Here is a 24,486-nt window from a genome sequence, read left to right on the forward strand (position 1 = left end):
TGGAGAGGCATTCTGGTGAATTGGAAAGGCAGAGGCTTGCTTTTGAATTTGGCACTACCACGTATTTTTAGGACCTAAGGCAAGTTATAAGCTCTCTGAACTTCTATGTGCTTAGTCGGAAAAAAATAAGATGAATACATTAATGTATGTGGCTGTCGAATGCAGTAGGTTCTCTCAAATTACTTTCATGCCCCCTCCCCCCAAAAATATGTGAACCAGAGAACTAGTAAAACTTTGTTTTTCAGGAGATGAGAAATATCATTTTTGAAGGTTAATTTCCCCCCTTCTTCCACCTCCTCCCCCGACTCCGGTTCAAGCCGTTGTGTCTCAGTCTAGTTGTGTAGGACACAGCTCCCTGGCCCACGTGGTGTTAGGAGCCTTGCGCTCCCCCGGCTGAGGCAGTCGGTCGCCAGTCGTCAGTCAGCAGCTCACAGCAGCTCTTGCCGGCTGCTGGCCACTCACGATGGCTACAGGCCACTTACGCTGGCCACGGGCCGCTCCTGGCGGCACACGGTAGCCCACGGCAGCACAGCAGCCCGCAGGAGCTCCAGCAGCCCTGGCAGTCCTTGCCGACCTCCAGCTGCTCACGGCTGCTCACGGCTGCCCAGCTCCAGGGAGAGCCCTTGTTCACAATCTTAGCTGTAGAGGGCGCAGCTCACTGGCCCACGTGGGAATCGAACTGGCGATCTCAGCGTTAGCATGGCACTCCAACCATCTGGGCCACGAGAAGGTTAATTTTCTAGTTAGAACATTTCTAGGTTACATGTGGTACTCATAGTATATTACACTGTATGGAAATTTCCCTTTCTGGTTCTTATTTTATACAGATGCAATCAGATTAGAATAGGTCACTCTCTTCCTTTGTGTGACTGTTTTTATAAACAACAGTCGACAAAGCAACTCGCGTATCCACCAGCCCTCTGTAATCACTGCTTATGTACTTGTAGCCCCATAAAGGGTAGGTGCTACGGTGATTTTCTGTGCCCTGTTCTTTCAACAGGGTTATGCTGGGTGAATTTGAATGGCAATACTCTACACTGTCCAGTACGGTAGCTACTCGCTGTTTTAAAGTTTAGTTAAATTCAAGTGAAATTAAAAATGAAGTTCATTAGATGCCCTGGCCAAATTCCAAGGACTTAATAGACATGTGGCCGACCTCCATACTGGATAGCACAGATAAAGAGTATTACCATCATTGGTCTGACTGGGGCTGAAAGATGCAAGGACTCACATGTTTCAGGCCTTGGTGCTGGCTGCTGACTGAGCTCCTCGGTTCTCCACAGCTGTCTTTCAACCTTGGCTTCTCGTCAGTCAGTAGTTTAGCTCTAGCTTCTTGACTTGGTGGTTGGCAACCAAGAGGATGGAAGCAGAAGTTATTGGGCCCCTTAAGACCTAGGCCGGTCAGTTAAACCCCATCACTTCTTGTTGGCCAAAGACACAGGGCCAGCCTGCATTCAACTAGAGGAGAAATAGACTCCAGTTCTTCATGTGAGAATTGATGGCAAAGTGAAATTCCCAAAGGCGTGTGCGATGAGAGCGTTTGATAATTAGTCCGTCTTTGTACATCTACCAGGTACAAGATGAGAAAATCTGGTAGTGGAAATGGAAAGAAAGGGATGGGTAAGAAGTATTCTTAAAGTCTGATGCATTTAACTGACACAACACTCCAGATTTATTCTAATTCAGAATGCAGTAAAACTACTTGTTTATTATCTGGACACTTCTATTAAAGTAGACTAAAGTTGTATTTGCATTTCTTAGCAGTCGCATGACACTTCGCTCAGGCTAAGCTTGTGTTCATTTTACAAACACAGCTCTTTTTCCATAGAATGTGCTGCCAACCCAAGTCTTACACGTGTGCAATGGATTCTTATAAACTTAAATGAAGGAACTTAAAATACAGGATCCATAAAGATGATATTGCTGTGTGTGTGAATATGTGTATCTAGAGTCAGCATTTAAACAGTCTGTGATGTTTGGCACTCTGGCTCTTAAGCTTAGAATTTGCCTAAAGGATTTTTCCCCCCCCTAAAAAAGGGCATCTCTTTTGTGACTATTGTTCAGTGGGCTAACACATCTGTTGTAGTTTTCTATGTGCGCAGCAAGACCACATTGTTTGAAGCTGTTCTGTGATGGGATCTTTCAGAGGATTTTTACTTCTTTCTCTGTTCCTGATTGCCCTACTTAAACTCACCATCCAGCAAGCACTTGGGCACCCCACTGTCACCCATTATCCATATATGTTTCTCTGGTGAGTGGAGTTGGGTTACAATGAGCATTATCCCAAACATGGTAAATTATCTCTCCTCCTTAACCTGCCTCTTGGTCTGTTTTATGTTCCATCAGATTTTGAGGCCAGCATTTAGGAAAGTATTCAAGAAGCTAGACATGGTATCTTTGGCAAGATGCAGGTACCACTGAAAGATAGCCCAGAGTAAGCTTACCTCTGAATTCTGAATTCCTTCAGTCCTCCTTATCTGTACCCTTCTTTTGTCCCTGTTGCATGCTGCCTTTTATCCTCCTTATATAACCTGACCTTGAGGCTCTTTCCGCCCCCCATGTTGACTCCTCTTGGTGAAATCATCCCTTTCCTTTGTCATCTCTGATCACACAGTCTCCTCGTTTTCCTTCTACTGCTCTGTTCTTTATTCGTTTCCTTGGCAGCCCCTCTAACATTAGAATGCTTCTGTTCTAGGCCATCTCACCTTACACATTATTCCTAGGCAAACCCATCCATTCTCATAATTTTCATCTAAAATTACTCCAAAATCTGTATCTCCAGCCAGACTGCTTCTTAGAACTCCAGACCCAAATGCCTAGTTGTCAACTGGATGTCTCTATCTGAATATCTCACAGGTACTTTATTCTCAGGGAAACTCCTCATTCCTCACAGTACTTGAAATATTTCCTGTCCCTGTTTAAGGCATCATCCTCTTCTCCACTGTCCAAACCTGGACCACTCTCTTTCTTTAACCGTAGCATATACTATATTTCTCCAAAAATATAGACCTAACAGATCAATCAGCTCTATGCATCTTTTGGAGCAAAAGTTAATATGACCTGGTATTATATTATATTATATTATATTATATTATATTATTATATTATATTATATTATATTATATTATATTAAGACCGGGTTTATATAATGGTAAAATAAGATTGGGTCTTATATTAATTTTTGTTCCAAAAGGTGCATTAGAGCTGATTGTCTGGCTGGGTCTTATTTTCAGGGAAACACGGTAGTCACAAAGCGCTACTAACTTTACCTCTTAAATAGACCTTCATGTCTCTTCCTGCTTCCAGTTTTACCTACCTCCAAAAATAAGTCTGGTCATGTCAGAACTCCCCTCCCTAAACCTTACCCCATAACTCAGGATTCCCCATTGTTCTGAGGATATAGTCCAAACCCTTTAACTTGTCTTATAAGGCCCTCTAAGGTCTAGTCCTCGCCTCCTTATTCAGCTTTATCTCACCTGTCTCCCTCTTTTACTCTACATTCTAGTGAAGAGATTAGAACATTCCACTTTGGCATAAGGATTATTTTGAACTGAAAGCAATTAAGAAACAGCAAACACAGAGAATGCTCTTTTCCCTCCCCTAGTTGCTTAAAAGCAGGATATAAATTTCCCTTTATGAAGGTGTTTCTCACCCCTCTTCTATACCAGCAGAAGGAAAACAACTGTTATCACTGGAGACAGATTTGCACTAAGTTGTGTCTGCACAAACAAACCTTACTAAAATAACCCTTATCTTTCATAAGTTTCTCTATATACTTACCTTTCCACAATTTATCACCCCTCGGAGCTCTAACCCTTTTTCCTTTGTCTTGCCACTTCGCCACAAATTTATTGGCCCATATTCTAACCACCTCTTTGAGTTACTTCTCACTGAATTCTCCTGTGTTTGTGCATGTTTCATGTGTAAATAAACTCTTGTTTTAAAAATTATGTTAATCTGTCTTTTGTCAGTTTACATTGCAGGGCCCCAGATACTGAACCTAAGAGGGTAGAGGGAAAACTTTCCTTCCCTCCCCTTCACCAGTTACATGGAAGTTCTTGACCCACTTTCTTGCCTCAGAAGCTTTCCATGTATTGCTTTCTCTGTCCAGAACTCTCTTCCATGGCTATCTCTGCCCATCCTGCAAATGATGTAGGAATATTTCCTGTGAGTGAGTGAGTGATTGAGTGAGTGCCGGGATTGTGTCCCGTGAAACGGAAGAATGGAAGCACGGACCAAGGAGAAGTGAGGAGTTGTAAAAGAGGATAGTTTATTAAAAGCAAAGTGTTGCAGCTCCTGAGCAGGAGGTGGTTCACAAATGGGAGTGGCCCCCTGACTGAGGCAAAAGCTCTTACTTTTATATCTTCCCTTGCCTGTTTGGGGAAGGGGAGCTGGCGCCTTCTAATGAAATTCATCTACCAGGTTTGTTCTGTTTGCCCACCCTAAAGGGATTAACAAACCCATTCTTATGTATCAGATCTGCTCTGGCAAAAGGAATTTTATGAGATAATTTACTTTTATATCTTCCCTTGCCTGTTTGGGGAAGGGGAGCTGGCGCCTTCTAATGAAATTCATCTACCAGGTTTGTTCTGTTTGCCCACCCTAAAGGGATTAACAAACCCATTCTTATGTATCAGATCTGCTCTGGCAAAAGGAATTTTATGAGATAATTTATTAACCTCAAGGCGCTGTTACATTTTGTCCTGGAGTAAAGGAGTTATTTCAGTACCTGAAGTTTCAGGATATGGTGGTCTTATGTTTATTCCACCAGGGATCTTTCTGTCTGCCTAACAACATGTTAACTAACCTGTCTCACAAACATACTTCTTCAGGCTTTTTCTGACCTACTAGAATACAGGGATAGGTTGGCTATCCCTGCTATTACTCTAGTGTTAACCATGTGTGTCATTACTGTCATCACCCTTCACTGAAATTGTTGAATTGTCTACTTCCTATCTAGCCTATACGCTCCATGAGGACAGAAGCTGTTTGTAGTCTCCACACTTAGAACAGTATCTGGTACATAATTGGCACTCATTCTTATTTGTTTAATGAATGAATGGAATAAACTCCTTCTGTTGCTATAATTATGTTTTGTTTATTGATTGTTATTACATACTTAATATTTGTATGCCTTTGAAATTCATATGTTGAAGCCCTAACACCCATTGTTGCTATATTTGGATATGGGGCTTTTAAGGGTAATGAGGTCAGAGGGTGGGGTCTTTATCCAACAGGATTAGTGTTATTATAAGAAGAGACACCAGAGAGCTCGCTCTCTTTTTCTTACCACACTTCCCTGTGCACATGCACTAAGGAAAAGTTATACCGTGTTCCCTGAAAATAAGACCTAGCGGGACAATCAGCTCTCATGCATCTTTTGGAGCAAAAATTAATATAAGATCCGGTATTATATTGTATTGTATTATATTATATTATATTATATTATATTATATTATATTATATTATATTATACTCGGTCGTATAGTAAAATGAGACCGGGTCTTATATTAATTTTTGCTCCAAAAGACGCATTACAGCTGATTGTCTGGCTAGGTCTTATTTTCGGGGAAACATGGTATGAGGATGTAGTGAGAAGGTGGCCAGGAAGAGGGTTCTCACCAGAAACCAAATTTGCTAGCACCTTGATCATGGACTTCTAGCCTTCAAAACAGTGAGAAAAGAAATTTCTGTTGTTTAAGCTGCCCAGTCTGTGGTATTTTGTAATAACACCCTGAGCAGACTAATATAATTCATTATTCTATTTATGTATACCTTGTGTCCCTGAAGGAGGGCCAAGTCATATTTCTCTTATTGCTCTTTGAAAAACATTACATTTAGTAGGTGTTTAAAAAATATTGACTGACCGATTGAAGTGGGAGCCTTTACACATAGTACTTCTTCCTAAAACACTTTCCCCTTACTCTTTAACCAGTTAAACTCCACTTATCCTTCAGGCCTCAGCCTTAATATCACGTCCTCAGAATATCTCGTCCTACCTAATCTAAGTGATTAGCTCCACCCTATGATTCTCTCTTACATCTTTGTTCTTTTCCTTCATAGTATGTATGATAGTTTTAATTATATGTATTTTAATATAAGTCCCACAAAGGCGGGGACTTTAGCCCACCATGATGTCCTCATCACCTATCATAGTGCCCTGCACAAATATAAACAACATTACAATATTATAAATCTATCTGATGATTAAATGACTTGACCACATAATTTGATCTCTTACTGGTCATAACCTGATATTTTGTTTTTGTTTTTTTTTAATTTTTATTTATTTTAAATGTGTTTTTCCAGGACCCATCAGCTCCAAATCAAGTAGTTGTTTCAATCTAGTTGTGGAGGACGCAGCTTACAGTGGCCCAAATGGGGATTGAACTGGCACCTTGTTAAGAGCACTGCACTCTAACCAACTGTCGAGCGGGGGACCCTGCTTGCTGTGCCATTTGTTGTGCGGGGCGGCCTGCGGGGCCTCTAGTCCCGCTCCCCACATAAGAACGCAGGATATGGCTAGGCCAAAAAGGAACACCCATGGAGCCATACGTAGGGGAGTCATACCACTATAGTCTCACTGGAGGCTGGGTCCACATGGCCTGCAACCTGCTGTCTGCTTCTCTGCCTGCCAACCAACCGACCAACCAACCAACATAGCCGTGGCAGTTATATTAGTGGCTAATTGGCAAACTGGTTACAGCTGATAGTCAGTTAGTCACAGATGACTGCCATCTACTATCCGAGCCAGCATCTTTCCACGTGAGGCCAAGAGCCTGGAAACTGCTCTCTGGGACTCTGTCGCCACACCAACTGAGCTAACCAGCCACCCCTAACCTGATGTTTTTTTTGATTTCCCCCTTTCTGGACCTAGAGAACACACTGGCCTTGAACATAACTCCTTAAGGAATTTGAAGTCAAGGCAGTGTCTGAAGTGTTGAGGCTAATCAGAAAATGCATCTCGGCTGAGGTGAGTTCTGAGGTGTGCTCCATGGCTGATGGCTAGGAGGGGTAGGCAGACTTCAAAAGCACAGGGAAAAAGATAAACTGTAAGCACATTAGCTTGCCTGGAGTGGAGGCTGTGTAAGCTGGGCTGAAATGGTGGTGTTGAAGACAGTTGATAAGCTTTTGGGTTTCAGGCTGATGCCTTCAGATTTGACAAAGTAGACTGAGGGAGCTGGTGCTGCTGATTGAGCTCGGGAGTGACATCATGAGAATGGAATCTGAGAAAGATTATGCGGACAGCTGAAGATTATGTGGATTGGAGGTGAGATGAGAGTAGGGGCCCAGAATGCAGCAAAGAGATTGCCAGGGAGTCGAGGCAGATCTAAATTTCCATTATTCTAGGGTCCTAGATGGTCGAAGCTGAAAAAAGATAGACAATGAAAATACTCATTTACAGTGAGAAATATTCTTATCCAATTCCTTCTCCTTAGGGCATTTGAACACCAACCAAGGCTGCTTGGTGACTACAAACTTAGACCAAAAAGAGTGAATTGAATGATATTGGTTATTATCTCCTTTTCCTCAGAAGGGACATAATATGCCTGACTGCTAGATAAACAAGAAAATATCTATTTTGTCTGGAGAGGATGTCAACCAAATAATAGATTCTCTGTTTCTCTTTTTTCTAGGTAGACTTTCATTTTTCTCTAAATATATTGCACAGCCATGTATTAAACACAGACTTGATTATATTCCAGTCTTTAGTATACACTATAATTGGCTTGAATGGGCTTTGTTGTTGTTTGTTTTGTGTCACAAATATGATTTGGGAGATAAGTGATAAGCTGGGTTTAAAATATACTGTGTTTGGTACAGGTGGCTGGTTAGCTCAGTTGGTTAGAGCACGGTGCTGGTAGCACCAAGGTTGCCGGTTTGATCCCCGCATGGGCCACTGTGAGCTGCGCCCTTCTTAAAAAAATAAAAATAAAAAATATACTGTGTTTGAAGCGCCTGAGGTGACAAATGTCCAAATGTTCATTGAAAATGTGAAGTTGGAACAATTTAGGAAAGAAGTTGGGACTGGAGATACAGATTTTTTAAAAAATTTTTACTGGGGAATATTGGGGAACAGTATGTTTTTCCAGGGCCCATCAGCTCCATGTCAAGTCGTTGTATTCAATCTAGTTGTGGAGGGCGCAGCTCACTGGCGGCGACCTTGGTGTTATGAGCACTGCGCTCTAACCATTGAACCAACCGGCCGCCCCTACAGATTTTTTCAGGTAGAACTATGTGCATTCTTTTTGGTTATGTAATATTTCGTCACACCTTTGTGAGAGTATTTATCATCATATTAATACTATTTATTTATATATCTCCATCCTCCACATCAGACAGTGAGCTCCAGGGATGGCCTCTTACTCACCTTAGTAAAAAGGCCTACAGATTGTAGGTGCTCAATTAGTTGAATGAATGAATGAATGAATGAGAGTAAAAGACAGGAGGGTCGGTGGCAGAACTTGGGTGGTATAAGAACAGCAGAGAAGCCCTAAAGAGAAGCCCACAATATCTAGCCACAGGTGGAATGCTAGAGAGGAAGTCAGAATTCAAGAAGTAAAAGAAGTTGGTGGAAAGGGAAACCAAGAAAAGAGAATCATTCTTAGCATTAAAAGCTTATCCCTAAATGCTGAGTAAAAGTGCCTGCTAAGGGTTTGAGTCTTATTTTTACTGAGCGCCATCCATCTTGAGGGTGCCAGGCCTGCTCTTTCAGTGATGCCTTCTGGCCTCCATGCCCGCACGGGGCTCCAGCCTCTCCCTGACGGAACCCCTGTCAGCTCCTACAGTTGCTTTAGTGTCCTGGGTTGTATTCTCAGGTCTGCCATGACTCATAGTGTGACCTTGGGCAAGTCAACTCCTCTCTGACCTCTAAAGTCCCTTGCAGCTGTCAGGATGACTGGGAGAATGCAGACTGGATGACTGGTGAAGATTCCAACTCGCTCTTTGCTGCTTTTCAACAGTAAATTTCTTTGCTAAACACCAGCTGTCCTGCCCTCTCTTTTAAATCCTGAATGGGACTCTAACCCCCTGTTGTTGGTCCCCTCCCAGGGTCCTCCTCCCTTGGTTCAGTTCAGAAATGTGTCACTAGGTGGCACTGTCTTAATTGCAGCCGAGAAATTAACTTCAACCATTTTGGCTGACTGTTGAGTGATTAGGCCAAACATGCAGCATTCTCCACCTGTGCGAAAGCAGAGGAGGAAATGAAGTTTAAGGGGATGGTTTAAAGTGCTCTGAGAGCCAATGTTATCATGGTCTTTGAAACTTTGGCTTTAGACACCGTTCCACTCCTTTTCTGCCTTTACCTTTGGTGCTCTGGGCTTTTAAGCGACTCTGAGACTTCAGGTTGTTCATTGCTTTTTTCTTCCTTCCTTGGTGGCAAGGAATCTTAGATGCAGAGGATCAGCTTACTCATTCTCCTTGATTTTATAGCCTTCTTTCATCAACGGTCCATGCGAGGCCTCTCTTGTTTAATTATGTATTTAGTCCCAAAAGGAAAATTCTTATTGCCCCATCCCATCCAAACTACATGCTGGGCAACCATCAGATATTTTTAATGTGTATTTTGTTTGTTTGTATGTGTTCTTGAATAATGGGTAATACTTCTAGTATGCATATATTTAAAATGTTTAAATAACTTATTCTCTTTAACCCAGTTCATCCAAAATTTACTAATGAGATGTATTACATTATTTTTTTTGTCTTCGAAATCCACTACGTGTTTTATAGCATATCTCAATTTGGATAAATTTTCATCTGAAATACTTGATCTGTATTTAGATTTTATAAAATTCACAGTTGAAAAAGTAGATTCACATACCTAAGTTGTTCCAAGTATACTTTAAAATTTTCCAATAACTGAGGCGAGAGAGAGAGAGAGAGAGAGAGGAAGGAAAGGCCAACCTCCCATCTCTCTGTCTTTTGAAGATCAAACTTTTTTCTAGAATGATTAGAATAACTTGTTTTTTAACTGGAATGTGACATGAGAGCATCTCATCCAGTGATTGTTTTAAAACTTTTAAACCATGGAGCCATTTCTTAGAAAATGATCGTGGGACACCCAGTAAATAAAGCCCCCAGGAGTGGTGTTGATTGAAATGGCAGGGATGGGGGAGCTCCAAGACCTGGCCTCTCTGCCTCCCTTGCAGCCGAAGCAAGTCAGAGGGGCCTTAGGTGTCTGTTGAACACCATTTGAAAGCTCCTGATTATCTCTCATTTTAGAGATAAGCAAGTTGAGGCCCAGAGAGCGGAAGTGGCTGGCAAAGTCAGACTAGTGTCTGGGTTGTCCAGCTTCTGGCCTGCAGCTTTCTACAGAAACCTGTTTGTGTATCTGCAAACCTCGCAGGACACGTGGTCCAGGAAGGGGATGCAGGTGCGAGTAGAGGGGAGCGAGGCTGAGCTTCCTCTTTCTTTTTCCTCATCACCAGCAACCTGAGCTCCAAACCTCCTGAGAAATGAAGTAGTCAGGGAGGGGACAGACAGGGAAAGAGAAGGATGCAAGCAGGGGCCTGTGGGAGAAGGTGGCAAGACGTCAGAAGGAAGAGAGAAGGGGAGGCAGAAGTGGGGAAGAGGTGACAGGAAAAGATCAAAGGAGCCTTCGTGGCAGTCCAGGAAGAGGACGAGCCTAGGGTTTGGGCTCTGTTCTTGCTCTAGCATCCCCTTGGGCAGTTCCTGGCCCCTTTTCTCTCTTCAGTTTCCTTTGAAGGTTTCTTGTCCCACTAGGGGTGAGAGCTTGTCCAGGATACAGGGTAGGGTGGTGGCCGAGCACCGTACAAAGGACCAGAATTAGCTGCTCAGCTTTGGCTGTAAACAGCTGAATGTCTTCAAACAGTTCCAAAGTCTCCCTGGGCCTTAGATTCCTCACCTATAAAACTAGATGGGATGGAGTGATCTCTAAGGGCCCTTTGGGCTCAGAAAGGTCTGGGACATGGACCGTGTGCTTAGGGAAACTAGGAGCAGGCAGATGTGGGCTGCAGGGCACCTGTCACTGCAGGCTTAGGCGCTAACAGGGACAGACGTTCTGTAGTCTAGCAATCTGGTTTGACAGGTGAGGAAACTGGGCCTCGAAAGGCCAAGCGACTCTTCTGGTGCTCTCAGCACGAGTTCGCCTTACCTCTGAACTGCGGAGTCTCAAGGTTCAGCTGGAAGCAATTCTGTGTGGTAGATAAGCTTTTTTATGTTGTTTACCTGCACATTTTAGTGACTTGAACGTGTTCCACAAAAACAGCACATGCTCATTACAAACATTTCCATTAATACAGGAAGTGAAAAAGTTAAAAAACTGCAAATTGCTGTCATCGTTCCGCCCTCGCCCCCTAGGTCCTCGGGGTGTCTCCCACGAACAGTTCAGTGTGTATTCATCCTGACCTTCCTGACAAACGTACAAACATACGTGTTTCCTCCCCCAAGTGGGATTCTAATATCTATTATTCAAGCATAAACTTTAGAATCAGACACTCTTAGGTTCTAATCCAGCTCATAGCTCGTTAGTCAAGTGACCTTGTTACTTGATACCACTTTTAATCTCCCCATGTGTAAAATAGGAATAATAATAGTATCTACCTTCTGGGATTGTGGTGAAGATTTGATGAGATTTTATATGAATAGCACTTAATAGTGCCTGGTATATAGTAAGTACTACACACACACACACACACACACACACACACACACACACACACAGAGGGGGCACAGAATGAGTTTGAGGTATAGTAAAAATGAGACCCAATTTTCTGACCTCTGGTCTCATTACTCCTCAGCCACACCTGTCTGCCTCTTACCCTGGTCCCCTGGGCATAGGTGAACCGCTCGATACTTGTTGAATGAATGAATAAGGTTGGCGGGGGTGGTAGACCTGGGAACTGGAGGTCTGTGGAGTTTCTGGGATGCCTGCTCTGGAAGATGGGAGGCCTCACCCATCTTCCAGGGCGGGGGTGGGACAGTGTGTGTCGGCTGGACCAGCTGTTGCTTCAGGGCTCCGGGCCTGAGAGTTGAGCCTCAGGGCAAGCGCGCAGGCCCCAGAGTGGCTCTCAGCTTAAAGGATCTTGACTTAAAAGGAATGTGCAGTGGGCTGCCTCTGCTCAGGAGGGGCTAAAAAAAGCCTGACCCTCCCCTGGGCTTTGTGTGAAGGTTATCAACTGCTCAAGTCAGCTCATCTCTCTGGCTGGACGCTGGCATTTTTGAGAGGGCCTGTTTTCCTGGCCCCTCTGGGTTTCTACCAATTGGCAGGAAGGGGTCAACGTGTCCCAGAGGTGGAGGCTTTGAGGAGTATGAGTGGGGGGAGGGGGCTGGTAGCCCCAAACCTGGTGACAATACACAGTTGTCAGCTGTCCCCTGCTGGTGTTTCTTCCTTTTATAGTCAGCAACAGTTGCTCTTGCTCTCACCCAGCCCCTCTGTGGGGGTTCCTGCCCAGAATAAAAGGGGAGGGAGGCGGCCCAGTCTCCTGTCTTGCTCTCCAGGCTCCGCAGCATCTTGATTCCTTTAGGTCCCACCTCCACGGAAGATCCTGACAAGGCAACATGCCTCCCAAGAAGCCTGAGCCGAAGAAGGAAGCGGCCAAGGCAGCCCCAGCCCCAGCCCCTGCCCCAGCTCCTGAGCCCCCCAAGGAGCCTGCCTTTGACCCCAAGAGCGTAAAGGTGAGTGAGCCTCAGCCTCAGGCAGCTGGGTGGGGATGACATTCAGGATCTTGTTCGCCTGGAGCTCAGAGACCTACTTCAAGGCAGCTGGGCTGGGGTGAAGGCTATGGTGTCCCCATGCCAGACCACCGTCCCATGGGGTGGGGGAGCAAGTGTTGGGGGCCGGGGAGGGGTGTTTGGGGTTGTAGGCCTTTCCCCTCCAGAACAGGTTTCTGTCCTGTCTGAGGAAGCCCTGCTCTGTCACCCCAAATTTGCGCAGCACAATTGGGAATGGCAGGGAGGTGCAACCAACCAAACATCCCACCTTTTTTACTGTGGGGGCCACCATAGTGAAGCGAAAGAGACTAACCCTTTCTTCAGAGCTGGTATGATATCTACATGGAGGAAAGACACGATGATAAGTGCCGGGGTGTCACCTGGAAAAAGTGAAGTAAACAGGGAGGGGCCGTACTCCCTGTGCCTGGGGGGGCTTCACCCTCAGGGACCTTTCCAGCGGGTGAGAGGAGCCTGGTGTTCTTTTCTCTTTGGTGGGGGAAGGGGGGAAAGAGGCCTCTCCTTCTGTGGCCTCAGCCTGGGCTCCTGTCTGGAGTATGCAGAGACGGCCCATCCCGGCTGAGACTGGCTCTCTAGCCTGTCTTTGCCGCCCAGCCCTATTCTGTCTCTGCCTTGCCCTGCTCCCCTCACTCTGGAAGTTTCCTCTTTCTGGAGCCGATGTAGGCCCTGCATGCTGACTCAGTCATTTTAGGCCTCCCAGCTATCTGGCCTAGCTGCGGAAGGAATGGAACGGGGAGGGGATGGGCCTAAGAAGGAGCAGGTCAGAGGCCTCTGGAGAGCAAAGCAGTTCTAAGCCTTGGCACCAGAATGTAAGGGGTCAAGTAGCCACTGGTAAGAAAAGCTATTAATAACAGGTTAGGAGTGGTGGGCCCCTGGGGATATCAGCCTTAGGTCAGGGCTGGCAGTAGTGAGGAATCAGAGCAAAATAGGAGCTCAGGACCAGGTTGTGTGACAAGTAGGCAGGAAACGAAAACCCTGGGTTCTCATTGGATGACCCTCCCTGGTCCTCTCAGGATCCCTCCCAGCCATCACAGTGCCAGAGACCCTGCAGTTGTGCCAAGCACTCTGGGGTTGATCTATGGTGATCCCTATTAGGGGCAGGAATTAAGCAGAACTGGCTTGGCCAAGAGATGGAGGCAGTTGGGCTTGGTCATGGCACACTGTAGGGAAACTGAGCCATCGTGTAAGATCTTGAAAGTACCTGAAGGTTTTCTGGATCATACATCACTCTCTCTATGGACAGAGCCTGGCAAGGAAAGTTGTCTGTCTCCCCGTCAAGATGCCTGTACTTCTGATTTGTTCTGATGAGGCACCACTCCTGTGGGACGCCCCCGCTGTCAGGCTTGGGCCCTGGTGTCTGGGCAACAGCTGCCTAGGGGCATCAGACGAGTGCCTTCCACTGGGCCTATCACTTCCCTCCATCCAACCACTTCCCTAAATTTCTCCTCCATGGATGCAACCCTCTTTTCCATGTCTGGATCTTCAAATCCTGTGGGTGGTTGAAGTTGCTTTAAAGTGGAAAAAAAATAGGTGTCTTTCATGAAGGCTATTTTCCCTATTGTTTGTACTCACCCATTTCCTTTACTTAGAAGATTCTTCGTTCAAAGATAGTGCAAAAGTAAACTTAACCACAATGTGTGTAGTTCTTACCATATATTCCGATGTTGTGTTTTTATATAAATTACACATATGCTCCTGGGACTTAAAACATTTCAAAGTAAGGCAAACTGCACCTTTCCTCAGAGAGGTCATGTAAATCATCCTTAGGCCCATTTAGAGGCTTCCTTTAACTTCCTGACCACCCCAACACCCCAGCTTTGATACTGTCCACTCCCAGGCACAGCTAGTTCCCTTCCCGGTCTCCTAGCTCATTCCAGCCACCTCCAAGGATCCTCATTAATGGAGGTCAGCCTGGGATGGGCATAACACAGCTCAGAATTAAGACTAGGGAAGGTGATTCATGAAGAAGGTGCTCCAGGATTGGTTACCACCACCGGTGGAGAGGGGACTTGGGGGGGTGGAGGTAGATACATAACGAAGTCACACAGCCAAGATCCTAAATGAAAATGATGACTCATGCTTGGTCATTGTCATTCATTTTCAGAGCCTCCTATCTTCCTCTTACTACTCAGAATTGAATTATTTTTCATCGGAGGGGAAGCCAAAATCTACTCTTTTGCTCAATAAATATTTTTGGAGTGCCTACTCTGTGCCAGACATTTCTGTGAACAATAAACATTCCTGCCCCACGGGAGCCCAAGTTGCCAGGATATACAGGCATGACTGGAAAACAGTGATGAGGCATCGAGGGTCCACCCAAACGACTCTTGCTGTCCCAGCGTGCCTAAGAGGGACCTGTGCTAAGGAGGGATTGGGTGGGATGGGGTGAGGGAAGGCTTCATTGAAGGAGATGATTTAAAGTCAATAGGAGGTAGAAAGGGGAGGGCAAGGCTGGGGAGTGGGGGGAGGCCAAAGGGAGAGGAAACGTGGCTGGTGGGACGATTGTGGAATAGGGAAAGTGTGAAGGGATGAAAGTGAGGGCAGTTTATGGCCAAGGGGACAAGGAATTTACATTTGACCCAAAGGAATTATAATAGGGAGTTAATGAAGGTTCCAGCGTTATCCAGAGCACTTCTTCTCTTTCCCTCTCACTTGGAGCTATCACTCAACAAGTGGTACTGAGGGAGCTTTGAAGGCTACATTATTTTATAGCCTGTCAGTCGTGTCCCATTCATCAGGACACTGGTGTTTTACACTTAGCCCCAGTCTCCTTCCCTCCTCATCAGTGGCCTGTTGGATGTGACCTGGCTGACTGCAGTGGGAGCCTTTAGCAGTCTCATTCCTCTGTGTTTCTCTCTCCACAGATAGACTTCACTGCTGACCAGATTGAAGGTGAGTACTAACACCCCCACCTGCCCCACCACACCCTCTCTGTTGCACTTCCTGGAGGAAGAAGAGGAGGAGGAATTGTCATCATCACGGTAAAAGTAATCATCATCATCATCATAATAGCAAACTGTTATTTGCTATAGGTTTCCTATTTGCTCACTTTTCCTACATGTTATTACTTAAGCATGGATTAACTCATTTAATTCTCACAACAACCCTGTGAAGTAAGGACTGCTACCACCCCATTTTACAGGTGGTAAAGCTGAGGCACAGACAAGCTAGGTGGCTTGCCCAGTCTCACACGGGCAGTTGGTGGAACATAATAGGTGCACAGCCATTTTTTTTCCCTCCAAAAATCTACTATCCAAGATGTTGAGAAGCCATCCTTTCTGTGCCTGTCATTGGAAATCCCTCCTTAGGTTACGAGCTTCCTCTCCCCTCATCCTGAAGTCTGCCAGGATGCTCACCCAGTAATGGTGGCAGGGCCAGTGATGACTTGGGGTGCCCTGGTCTGCCTGTGATCTCTACCAGCAACCTTTCTCCATCTTTAAGGAAGACAATTTATTTTCTGTCTTACATAAAGTGTTATTTAGTGCAGCTTCAAGACAAGCCACAGGATTTACCACCTTTCAACTTGATGGTTGCCCCTTAGCCTGTCTTCTGTAGGAGTCTTTCTTTTTGAGAATGAAATGTTTCATCACATAATATCTCTTTTACAGTGGCGGCTCACTGTCATTGCAACTTATCCCTCTGTTTCCCCCACCAAATGGCTCCCAGACATAAAAGCATAGGAGTTGGAAGGGACTTTAAAAGGCCACCTGATCCAATCACTTGATTTTAAGCATATATTATGTTTTAAAAATTAAACTAATTCATGCACACAGAAAAAATAATCATATACTACTTAAAAGTAAATAATTAAAAACATGTTCCCTTGCTTTCCTTTCATGCTGATCCCTCTCCCGAAGACAACCACTATTAATAGGTCTATGTATCCTTTGAGAAAAATATATAGTGATATACCAGAATGTGTATATATGTATATGGTTTACACAAATCAAATCATGTGATACATACTATATCCCACAGCTTTTATTTAATATATATTTGGGTTTAATAATATGTAATATATTATTTAATAATATATTTAGATATACTTTTATAGCTAACACAAACAGTTCTGCTTTTTAATTTTTTTAAGCAATTATATAGATTGTTACATATGGATATACCTTTTAATTTAATCAGGTCTACGCTGATAGACCTCCATGTTGTGTACAGTTAGGGGTACTAGCGTGCTTTCTCCAGGGACCTTTCTAGCAGTGGGTCAAAAGATATGTGCATTTTAAATTATAAATAGTTATTGCCAAATTGCTCTCCAAAAAATGACAGCAGTTTACCCACAAATAGGTCATGAGAGCTGGTGGATGAATTTTGAAACTAGTGAATTGAATCTAACTCTGTTTTGTAATACCCTGTGGGTACTCATTTTCAGTCCATAGTTTGGGGTTCTGTGAAATTCTTAAATTTAATTTTAATGCATGTTAGTTAAGTATATACTTTTGTGTATATACAAACACAGCGGCACCCAGGAGGACTAGAAAACTAATGATAAAAATATTTCATTTCTCAAATAGGAATCATTTGAGGTTAAAGTCACCTGGGACAGCCAGTTGCCTGTTCCTCCATGAAGATTTTCAGGGCTGGGGGCCTAACTCATTCCAGTCTTTCATCCCTCTGACTTTGAAGACATTCTTCCTTACGTTGGATCTGATTTGTCTCTGCTTTAATTTTATCCCTGCTGTCTCTTCATTTGTTCTTTGGTGAAGCTGAAGATGGTTTTCTTATGTTGTGCTGGAAAGAACATTATTGGGAATTAGGAGACTTTGGTAGTGGCCCTAATCCTGCCACTATTGGTCATGAGATGTTGAGCAAGTCACTTCTTTAAACCTTAATTTTCTCATTTGCCAAGTGCAGTTCTTTTCAGTTCAGAAATTCTGTGACTATTCAGCATCCTTTAGATACCCTCCATCTATTTGAAGAGAGTTATCAAATTTCTTTGTAGCTTTATACTCTCCAGGTGATATGGCCCCAACTTCTCTTATGCTTTTTTTCTCGTAGTAACTAGCTTCTAACCCTTGACATCCTTCTCTGGTCCCTCTGCAGATTTATTTCCATGTCCTTCTGGAAAGGAGCAAATACCATTACTTATTGCTTTAGCAAACAGCTGACTGCTATAGACTATTGAGAGAAGGTTTCTTCTGGGCCCATGAACATCACCTCTCATATACCTCAAGATTACAATGGCTTTGTTTTTTTCTGTAGCAATGCTAAACTTCAGTGTTTGGTTTTTATGTGTGTACAAGGCTTCCCAGCAAGCTGGAGCTTTAGCATGGACAGCAGGTCTCGTCCTTTTTCCTCTTCACCATTTCTTTGGCTTCCTTAATAGTTGGTTGGAAGTCACATCCACGCTGGCAAATGAGGATAGTAATACCCAATGTTTTTGTAACTAGTAATGAGGTAATCCATGCAAAATGATCGGCTCCGAGCCTGGCCCATTGTTGTTCTTATTGCTTTACTTCTCATGTTCCACCCTCCTGTTAAATATCATTACATTCTTCTTTTATGAGGAGACTCTTCTTTTAGGTATTAAATCTGACTTCACTCTTCTGAACAAATGAGGAAAAGATCAAGAAGTTGGAGTTCAGATTTAACTAACAAATATATATTTATTGAGCACTGAATTTGTGCCAGAAGCCATACCAATTGTTTTGAAAGTTAAAAGAAAAAAAAAAGTAAACCCTTCTAACAAAGCTGTGAGATCAGTGTTATTTCTTTGTTCCAGAGGAGGAAAACAAGGTTTATCAAAATTAAGTGGCTTGGCCCAGGTCACACCGTTAAATGGTAAAGTTGGGATTAAACTCAGTAAGATAATACTAGCGTTGTTTGAGCATTTATTTCCTCTATGCCATTCATTGTGTTAAGATTCTTTTACATAAGTTCTTGTATTTAATTTGAATGTAATTTAAGAATCCTGTGGTGTAGGTGCCATTTATAGAAGAGAAGAGGTTTATAGACATTAAGTATTTGCTTGCCCAAGGTCACACAGCTAGTAAGCAATGGAAATGGCATTTAAACTCAATTATTCAGTAATGTGAAAGGTGAGTAGTTTTGTGTCTTGAAATTCATACAAAGCAGGGGGAACCTGCTTTGATATGTGGAACGATTTGTAAATAATCCATATTTCTCTAGGAAATATGTGTCCCTGAGGTACTTGGAGAGGATTAAAAACAGCTTTTCTCCTAAGTAGTTTACACATTCTTCTTTGGTTTATATTGTTAATCTGCTTAGTAAACCACTTCTCTGTGGATAATATAAGGTAACTTTAATACCATTCCCAATCCAAATTATCCCCAGTAATGAATTACTTGAATCCAAATTAATGAGGAATTAAGGTTTTTTGCAAGGGCCCAGGAGGGCCTTAATTCAGCTTTGCCCCTTGGACACCTGCCCTGGTCCCTGCAGGGACTCACTAGTCCCTACAGGTCTGAGCTGGCTCAAGAACCAGGAAAACGTGGTAATAACCATTTATAATCCTCCCCCCCTCAACCCACTCAGGTGGACATTGTATCCCCACTTAGAGCTAAGAAAAGGAAGGCCCTCAGAGGTTAGTAGTTTGCCCAAGGTCAGGTGCGGGTCAATGGCAGAGTGGGATGGTCTGGCCGTTTCCACCATATCACCTGGCCTGGCTCGGGAGCCCTCTTTCAGCCTGGAGCAGGCAGTACTAATATTACTAGCTGACTTTCCAGCGGGTCTTACCACTTTGCAGAGTGTCTCTTCACACTGCCACCTCCTTGACACTCCCAGTAACTGGGAGGGTTGAGTGGGGGGAGCCATGCTCCCCGGGGTGCACAAGGAACGAGAGACCCAGCCGGCTTATCCTGTGCTACTCTGCCAAGCCCAGATGAGAACCCAGGGATCCTGACTCCTGCACCCATGCTACTTTCACTTCCCTGCCACTTTCAACAGTCAGGAACCTCACCTGCACCGGGGAAGGAGAGGTGGATGGGAGGGGTGAAGGCAGAGGAGACCCTGAATCATGAGACAACCGACTGATAGAAGAGATCCCAGGCCCAGCCCTGCAACACGTCACGGAGGCACCAGGCGGCCTCTTTAGTTGTCAGAAAACCGGGTGCGGGTGGGCTCCAGGGAGAGGCTGGGACGATGGCCGACGGGGAATACTGGAATGTTTTATCGACCACATCGACCCGCTCTACAGCGCGGGTGAAGGCTGCTCAGCCCCAGCCGCCTTCGCCCGCCCAGCAGGCTGCAGCCCGCTCTTCTCTCTGCAGAGTTCAAAGAGGCCTTTTCGCTGTTTGACCGGACCCCGACCGGAGAGATGAAGATCACCTACGCGCAGTGCGGGGACGTGCTGCGGGCCCTGGGCCAGAACCCCACCAACGCGGAGGTGCTGCGCGTCCTGGGCAAGCCCAAGCCCGAAGGTCCGCGGGGTCTGCGCTGCCGCCGGCGCTGGGCTCTGGCCCGCGTCTGCCCCCTGTCCGCCGCCCTCTCTCGCTTTCCCGCGTTAGGCCTTAAGACCAGCCTCCCTTCCTTAGGTTACCTGCTCCTATTTTGACAATTTATCCCGAAGCATTTAGCTGACCCTTGAAGAATGTGGCCTGGGCTTGTTCCTGGCGGGCAGGAGCGACATTCCATCTTTCTCTGACACCCAAGTGTGCCAGGGACACTGGGGCAGGGAGGCTTGGTGGGAATCTGCTAACTAAGCTCCACCCCCCCACCCCCGTCCCGGACGGTCAACTCAGGAGCTCTTAATTGAGATGCCACTGCACTGAGGTGTCCTGTGGCCACTGTGAGTTGTTGTCACAAATACTTTGTGTCTGATGATGGTTAGAGCACCCAGGATTGCAAAATACTCATTTAATGTAAATGAGAGCAGAGTCAAGATTAGCTCTGTGATATCTTCCACTCATTTGCTTTTGGTGAATGAGGGTTTAGAGAATGGTGCAAGGGAGTGTGTCCCATTGGTGAATATCATCTGCCATGTGAGGCAGTACAGTTAACAACTGCCCTAACACACATGTCCTTCTCCTCAGAGGTGTAGGCGCCAGGTGGGGGCCAGGCCAACCTGGGCGGAGCCAACCTAGGGTGGACCGTTTCTGGAGTCTTCTTGGGCCCCCATATAGGTCCCCTCCTTCTGCCCGTGGTTGTGGCCCCCTTCCCTTCCTCTTCTTGCTACTGAAGACACCAGTGTGCGGTGCAGGTTGTGGCAGGAAAGGGCCGGGGGGCCAGGAGCTTGTCCATGTCAGCAGGGCTTCTTGGAGGTCAAAAGATATCTGGGCACTTCCATTTTGGGGGTTTCCTGGGTTGTAATAAAAGAAAGAAATGCCAACATTTGTAGTATTTAAAACTGGCCTAATCTATTAAATTGAAGCTTTTAACATACTACAATGTGGGGAAAGTGTGCTAGTCACCAGAGATTGGCAAATTTATGGAAATGATTGATTCAGAGTAGCTCCAGGCAGTGTGGTCTAGTAATGGGACCCAAATACAGAATTGCGCAAACTTTTCTTTTTGCGATCCTATCAGTTTACTCTGTGACTGTATGTCTGTCACATGTCAAAAGGTCTATGTTGTGAATGTGAGGCCTGGGCTGTGTGGCCCTTTGGGCCCCTCAAATCCTGCTGTTGCCACCCTTGACTCCCCTCGGAGCTCAGAGGTCTGAGTGGAGTCAAGGTTCTTTTTCCTTTCTGTCCCCCGTCCTCTCACTGAGAGGAGTACCCCAGAGCCAGCCGCCTGCCTTGCTCCCGTGGGCTCTGCACCCTCCAGGATCACCGACTGGGTGCCCCACCTGCAAGTGGCTACAGCTAAGCCCTGGGTGCTGCCAGGATGGGTTCTATGGGTTCTAGCCGGGCAGAGCTGGGGTGAGGCCCCTCCTGGCCCGCTGCTCCCTGTGTAGTTCTGCTCACATCACTCTCTCTCCTTCCCATGCCACCTAAAGAGATGAATGCCAAGATGCTGGACTTCGAGACCTTCCTGCCCATCCTGCAGCACATCTCACGCAACAAGGAACAGGGCACCTACGAGGACTTTGTGGAGGGGCTACGTGTATTTGACAAGGAGAGCAATGGCACGGTCATGGGCGCTGAGCTGCGCCATGTCCTGGCCACCCTGGGTACGCCCTCTGGGAAGCCAGAGCCCATGGGCAGAATGAGAGGTGGGAGGGGCCCAGGTGGCAGGTGTTGGGGGTCCTTGCAACCTGAGGATCACATCCTGCTCCTCGGGCTCTGCAGGAACCAGCTGCCCCAGCTGGGTGTGCTCAGCAGGGTTTGGGAGGAGAGGAGAGTGGAGCAGGGATGATTGCTAAGGCCTGAGGGCGGGACCCAGGGCTCCTGCCCTTGTTGTTGCCTGTCACTGGGGCCCTGCTCTGCTCAGCCAGTGGTGGCTGTAAGGCATAGGGAGAGGGCTTGGGGGTGAGGAAGGGTCTTAAGATCCTTGGCTCCACTCCAGCATCTTAGGGGGAGGCTCATATGACCACTCCCCAGATCAGGTCGTCTAGGGCCTTCAGACTGGAGGGAGTGCTTGGGCTTTGCTTGTCCCTTCTCTGCCATCTGGAATTAAGAGCCCACTGCGACCCCACCCCTGCCTCCCCAGGAGAGAAGATGACTGAGGCAGAAGTGGAGCAGCTGTTAGCTGGGCAAGAGGATGCCAATGGCTGCATCAATTATGAAGGTATCCAGTCACACCTCACTTCCCCGTGCACCCAGGGATGAGAGAGGGGGCACAGTTTGGGCTGGGCGGGTCTGCAGAGCAGAACCGATCCAGGAGCTAGAGGACATGGCCACCAGATAGGCTTTGGTGTTGTTCTTTTCCATCTTGGTATAATGGAAGGAGCATGGACTTTGGAGGTAGCTCTGTGATGTACTAACTGTGTGACCTTCATCAAGTCACTTACCTTATCTGAGCCTCAGTTTTCTCATCTGAGAAATAGGACAATGCAGGCACCTTTCTCAAGGTTGTGGGGATTAGTTGAGGTAATGTAGCTCATTTCATCTATGTTGAGTATCAGCAAAGAGTGGACACAGAGCAGAGGTGAGGTCTCTTCCCTCTTCCACCTTCTCCCATCAACCCCCAAATAAAAGGAAGAATCACAGTCTGGGAAAGGGGTAGTGGGAAGGTTTGAAATCAGGCCATATAGGGAAGGGGAAGACGTTTAAGGAGCCAAAAGGGCAATAAAGAGCTGAGAGGGGCCAAGTGCAGTGGCTGATTTCCGTTTTCTTTCCCAGCCTTTGTCAAGCACATCATGTCTGGGTAAAGCAGATCCCTCCAAGGTGAGTACAGACTCTCCATCCTGGTCCTTTCTGGGTCCACACAGCGACTTTGGAACAACACCACATGTCCCAGAGCTCTTCTGTCCCAGCCCTGACCCCTGAAGAGGAAACCGCAGGGGTTCATGACTGGAGAGCAGCCCGGCCCCTCCCATCATTTCCTCTGCACTCTCCGTGCTCCTGTCCCCTCCCATCATTCCCTTCCTGCCCGGCCTCCTGCCCTCCCTGGTTTTGGCGCCCTCTCTTGACCCTCATCCTCCTGCCTCTCCCAGGGCCTCTCCAGGCCATACCATTTACTCCCTCAGGCCCACCGCCTCCTGTGCAGGCTCCCAGGTGGGAAAGAGTGGCCCTGGCCTGTGTTCTTGACCCTGTTCCTCTGCACTCCCTTCCTTGTGCTCCCCTGGGCTTGGTGCCACCCAGATAGGGCCCGGGGTCTGTGATAAGGGGCTGAGTATGGAGGGTGAGATGCCCTTTCCATCTGGCGCTTTGTTCCAGGCGCCTGGTCCTTGGATCTAGCCCTTCCAGGGTGAGTCAGTGAGAGGCCCAGAGTGACTGAGCTGGAGCCCTGGACTTAACACTAAACACCAGCCCAGGGACCTCAGGAGCCCATAGCCCTCCCTGTCAATCAACCGCTCAGCTCTGGCAAGGCTGGGCCGCATTCCCTGATCCCGACCAGTCTCTGAGTTGGTTGTTGTTGTTTTTTAGCTAATTAATTGAGGTGTGTGTGTTTGCACGTGCACACATGTGAGATAATGTCATCTGAGGTCTCATATATGTCACTCAGAAATAAGTGGTATATGGGAGCTGGGAGACAAGGGCTTTCCATGCATCTAGAAATATGAGGGTCACACCCATGAGCAGAGAGTCCTGGAAGGGTCTGCAATTTCAAGGGTTGTGAGCAGCAATTATGTTTCCTTTCAAGGCTCACTCTCCACCTTGTCTCACCTCCAGGTGGCAAGCAGGAAGAGGGACACCAGGAGCTCCGGGGATCCCAGGTCCTTGCTGCTGCTGCTTTAAAAAAATATATTGTGGTAAAATACATATAATATAAAATTTTCCATCTTAACCATTTTTAAGTGTGTAGTTCTGTAGCGTTAAGTACATTCCATCTTAATCTTTTTATGTGTACCGTCTTTTCTCTTGTTCACTCCCAACCATCCTGACCGCTCTTTTTTGACCTTACTTATTTATTTCTCCTTTTTAATAATCACCCTCCCTAACTTGAAATGCCAACATTCCTCTTCAGTCGTGGGGCCTTGTCCAGTTTTCTTCTCTCTCTCCCTTCCTTCCTTCCTCCTTTCCTTCCTTCCTTCCTTCCTTCTTTTCTTTCTTCCTTCCTTCCTTTCTTCATGAAGTATTTATTGTCCACTGTGTACAAGTGTGAGGAATTGGGGTTAAGGCTCCCAACTATTGAAAAACTGAAAGTGTTTTCCGGCCAGAGTATCTTACAGTCCAGGTAAACAAGGATATGCAGGGACTAAGTAGAGAATGGTCCCCAAAGAGCATAACAATAGCAGGACAACTTCATGTATGTAACACAGAGTATAAGTTCCAAGAGACC

The 24,486-nt window shown here is 46.0% G+C and overlaps 1 protein-coding gene across 1 annotated transcript; it reads left to right on the forward strand.

Moving 5' to 3' along the window:
- The first annotated feature begins 12,450 nt into the window (after window positions 1-12,450).
- On the forward strand, window positions 12,451-24,044 carry MYL4 (myosin light chain 4). Its single transcript, XM_081028516.1, has 7 exons — window positions 12,451-12,636; window positions 15,555-15,582; window positions 19,932-20,081; window positions 21,599-21,772; window positions 22,252-22,329; window positions 22,884-22,928; window positions 23,877-24,044. Exons 1-6 carry the CDS (start codon window positions 12,520-12,522, stop codon window positions 22,910-22,912), a joined length of 576 nt encoding a protein of 191 aa, XP_080884642.1. The 5' UTR covers window positions 12,451-12,519; the 3' UTR covers window positions 22,913-22,928; window positions 23,877-24,044.
- Window positions 24,045-24,486: the final 442 nt, after the last annotated feature.

This window comes from Rhinolophus hipposideros, assembly GCF_964194185.1.
Source record: "Rhinolophus hipposideros genome assembly, chromosome: 20".
In the NCBI taxonomy this organism is placed as follows: domain Eukaryota; kingdom Metazoa; phylum Chordata; class Mammalia; order Chiroptera; family Rhinolophidae; genus Rhinolophus; species Rhinolophus hipposideros.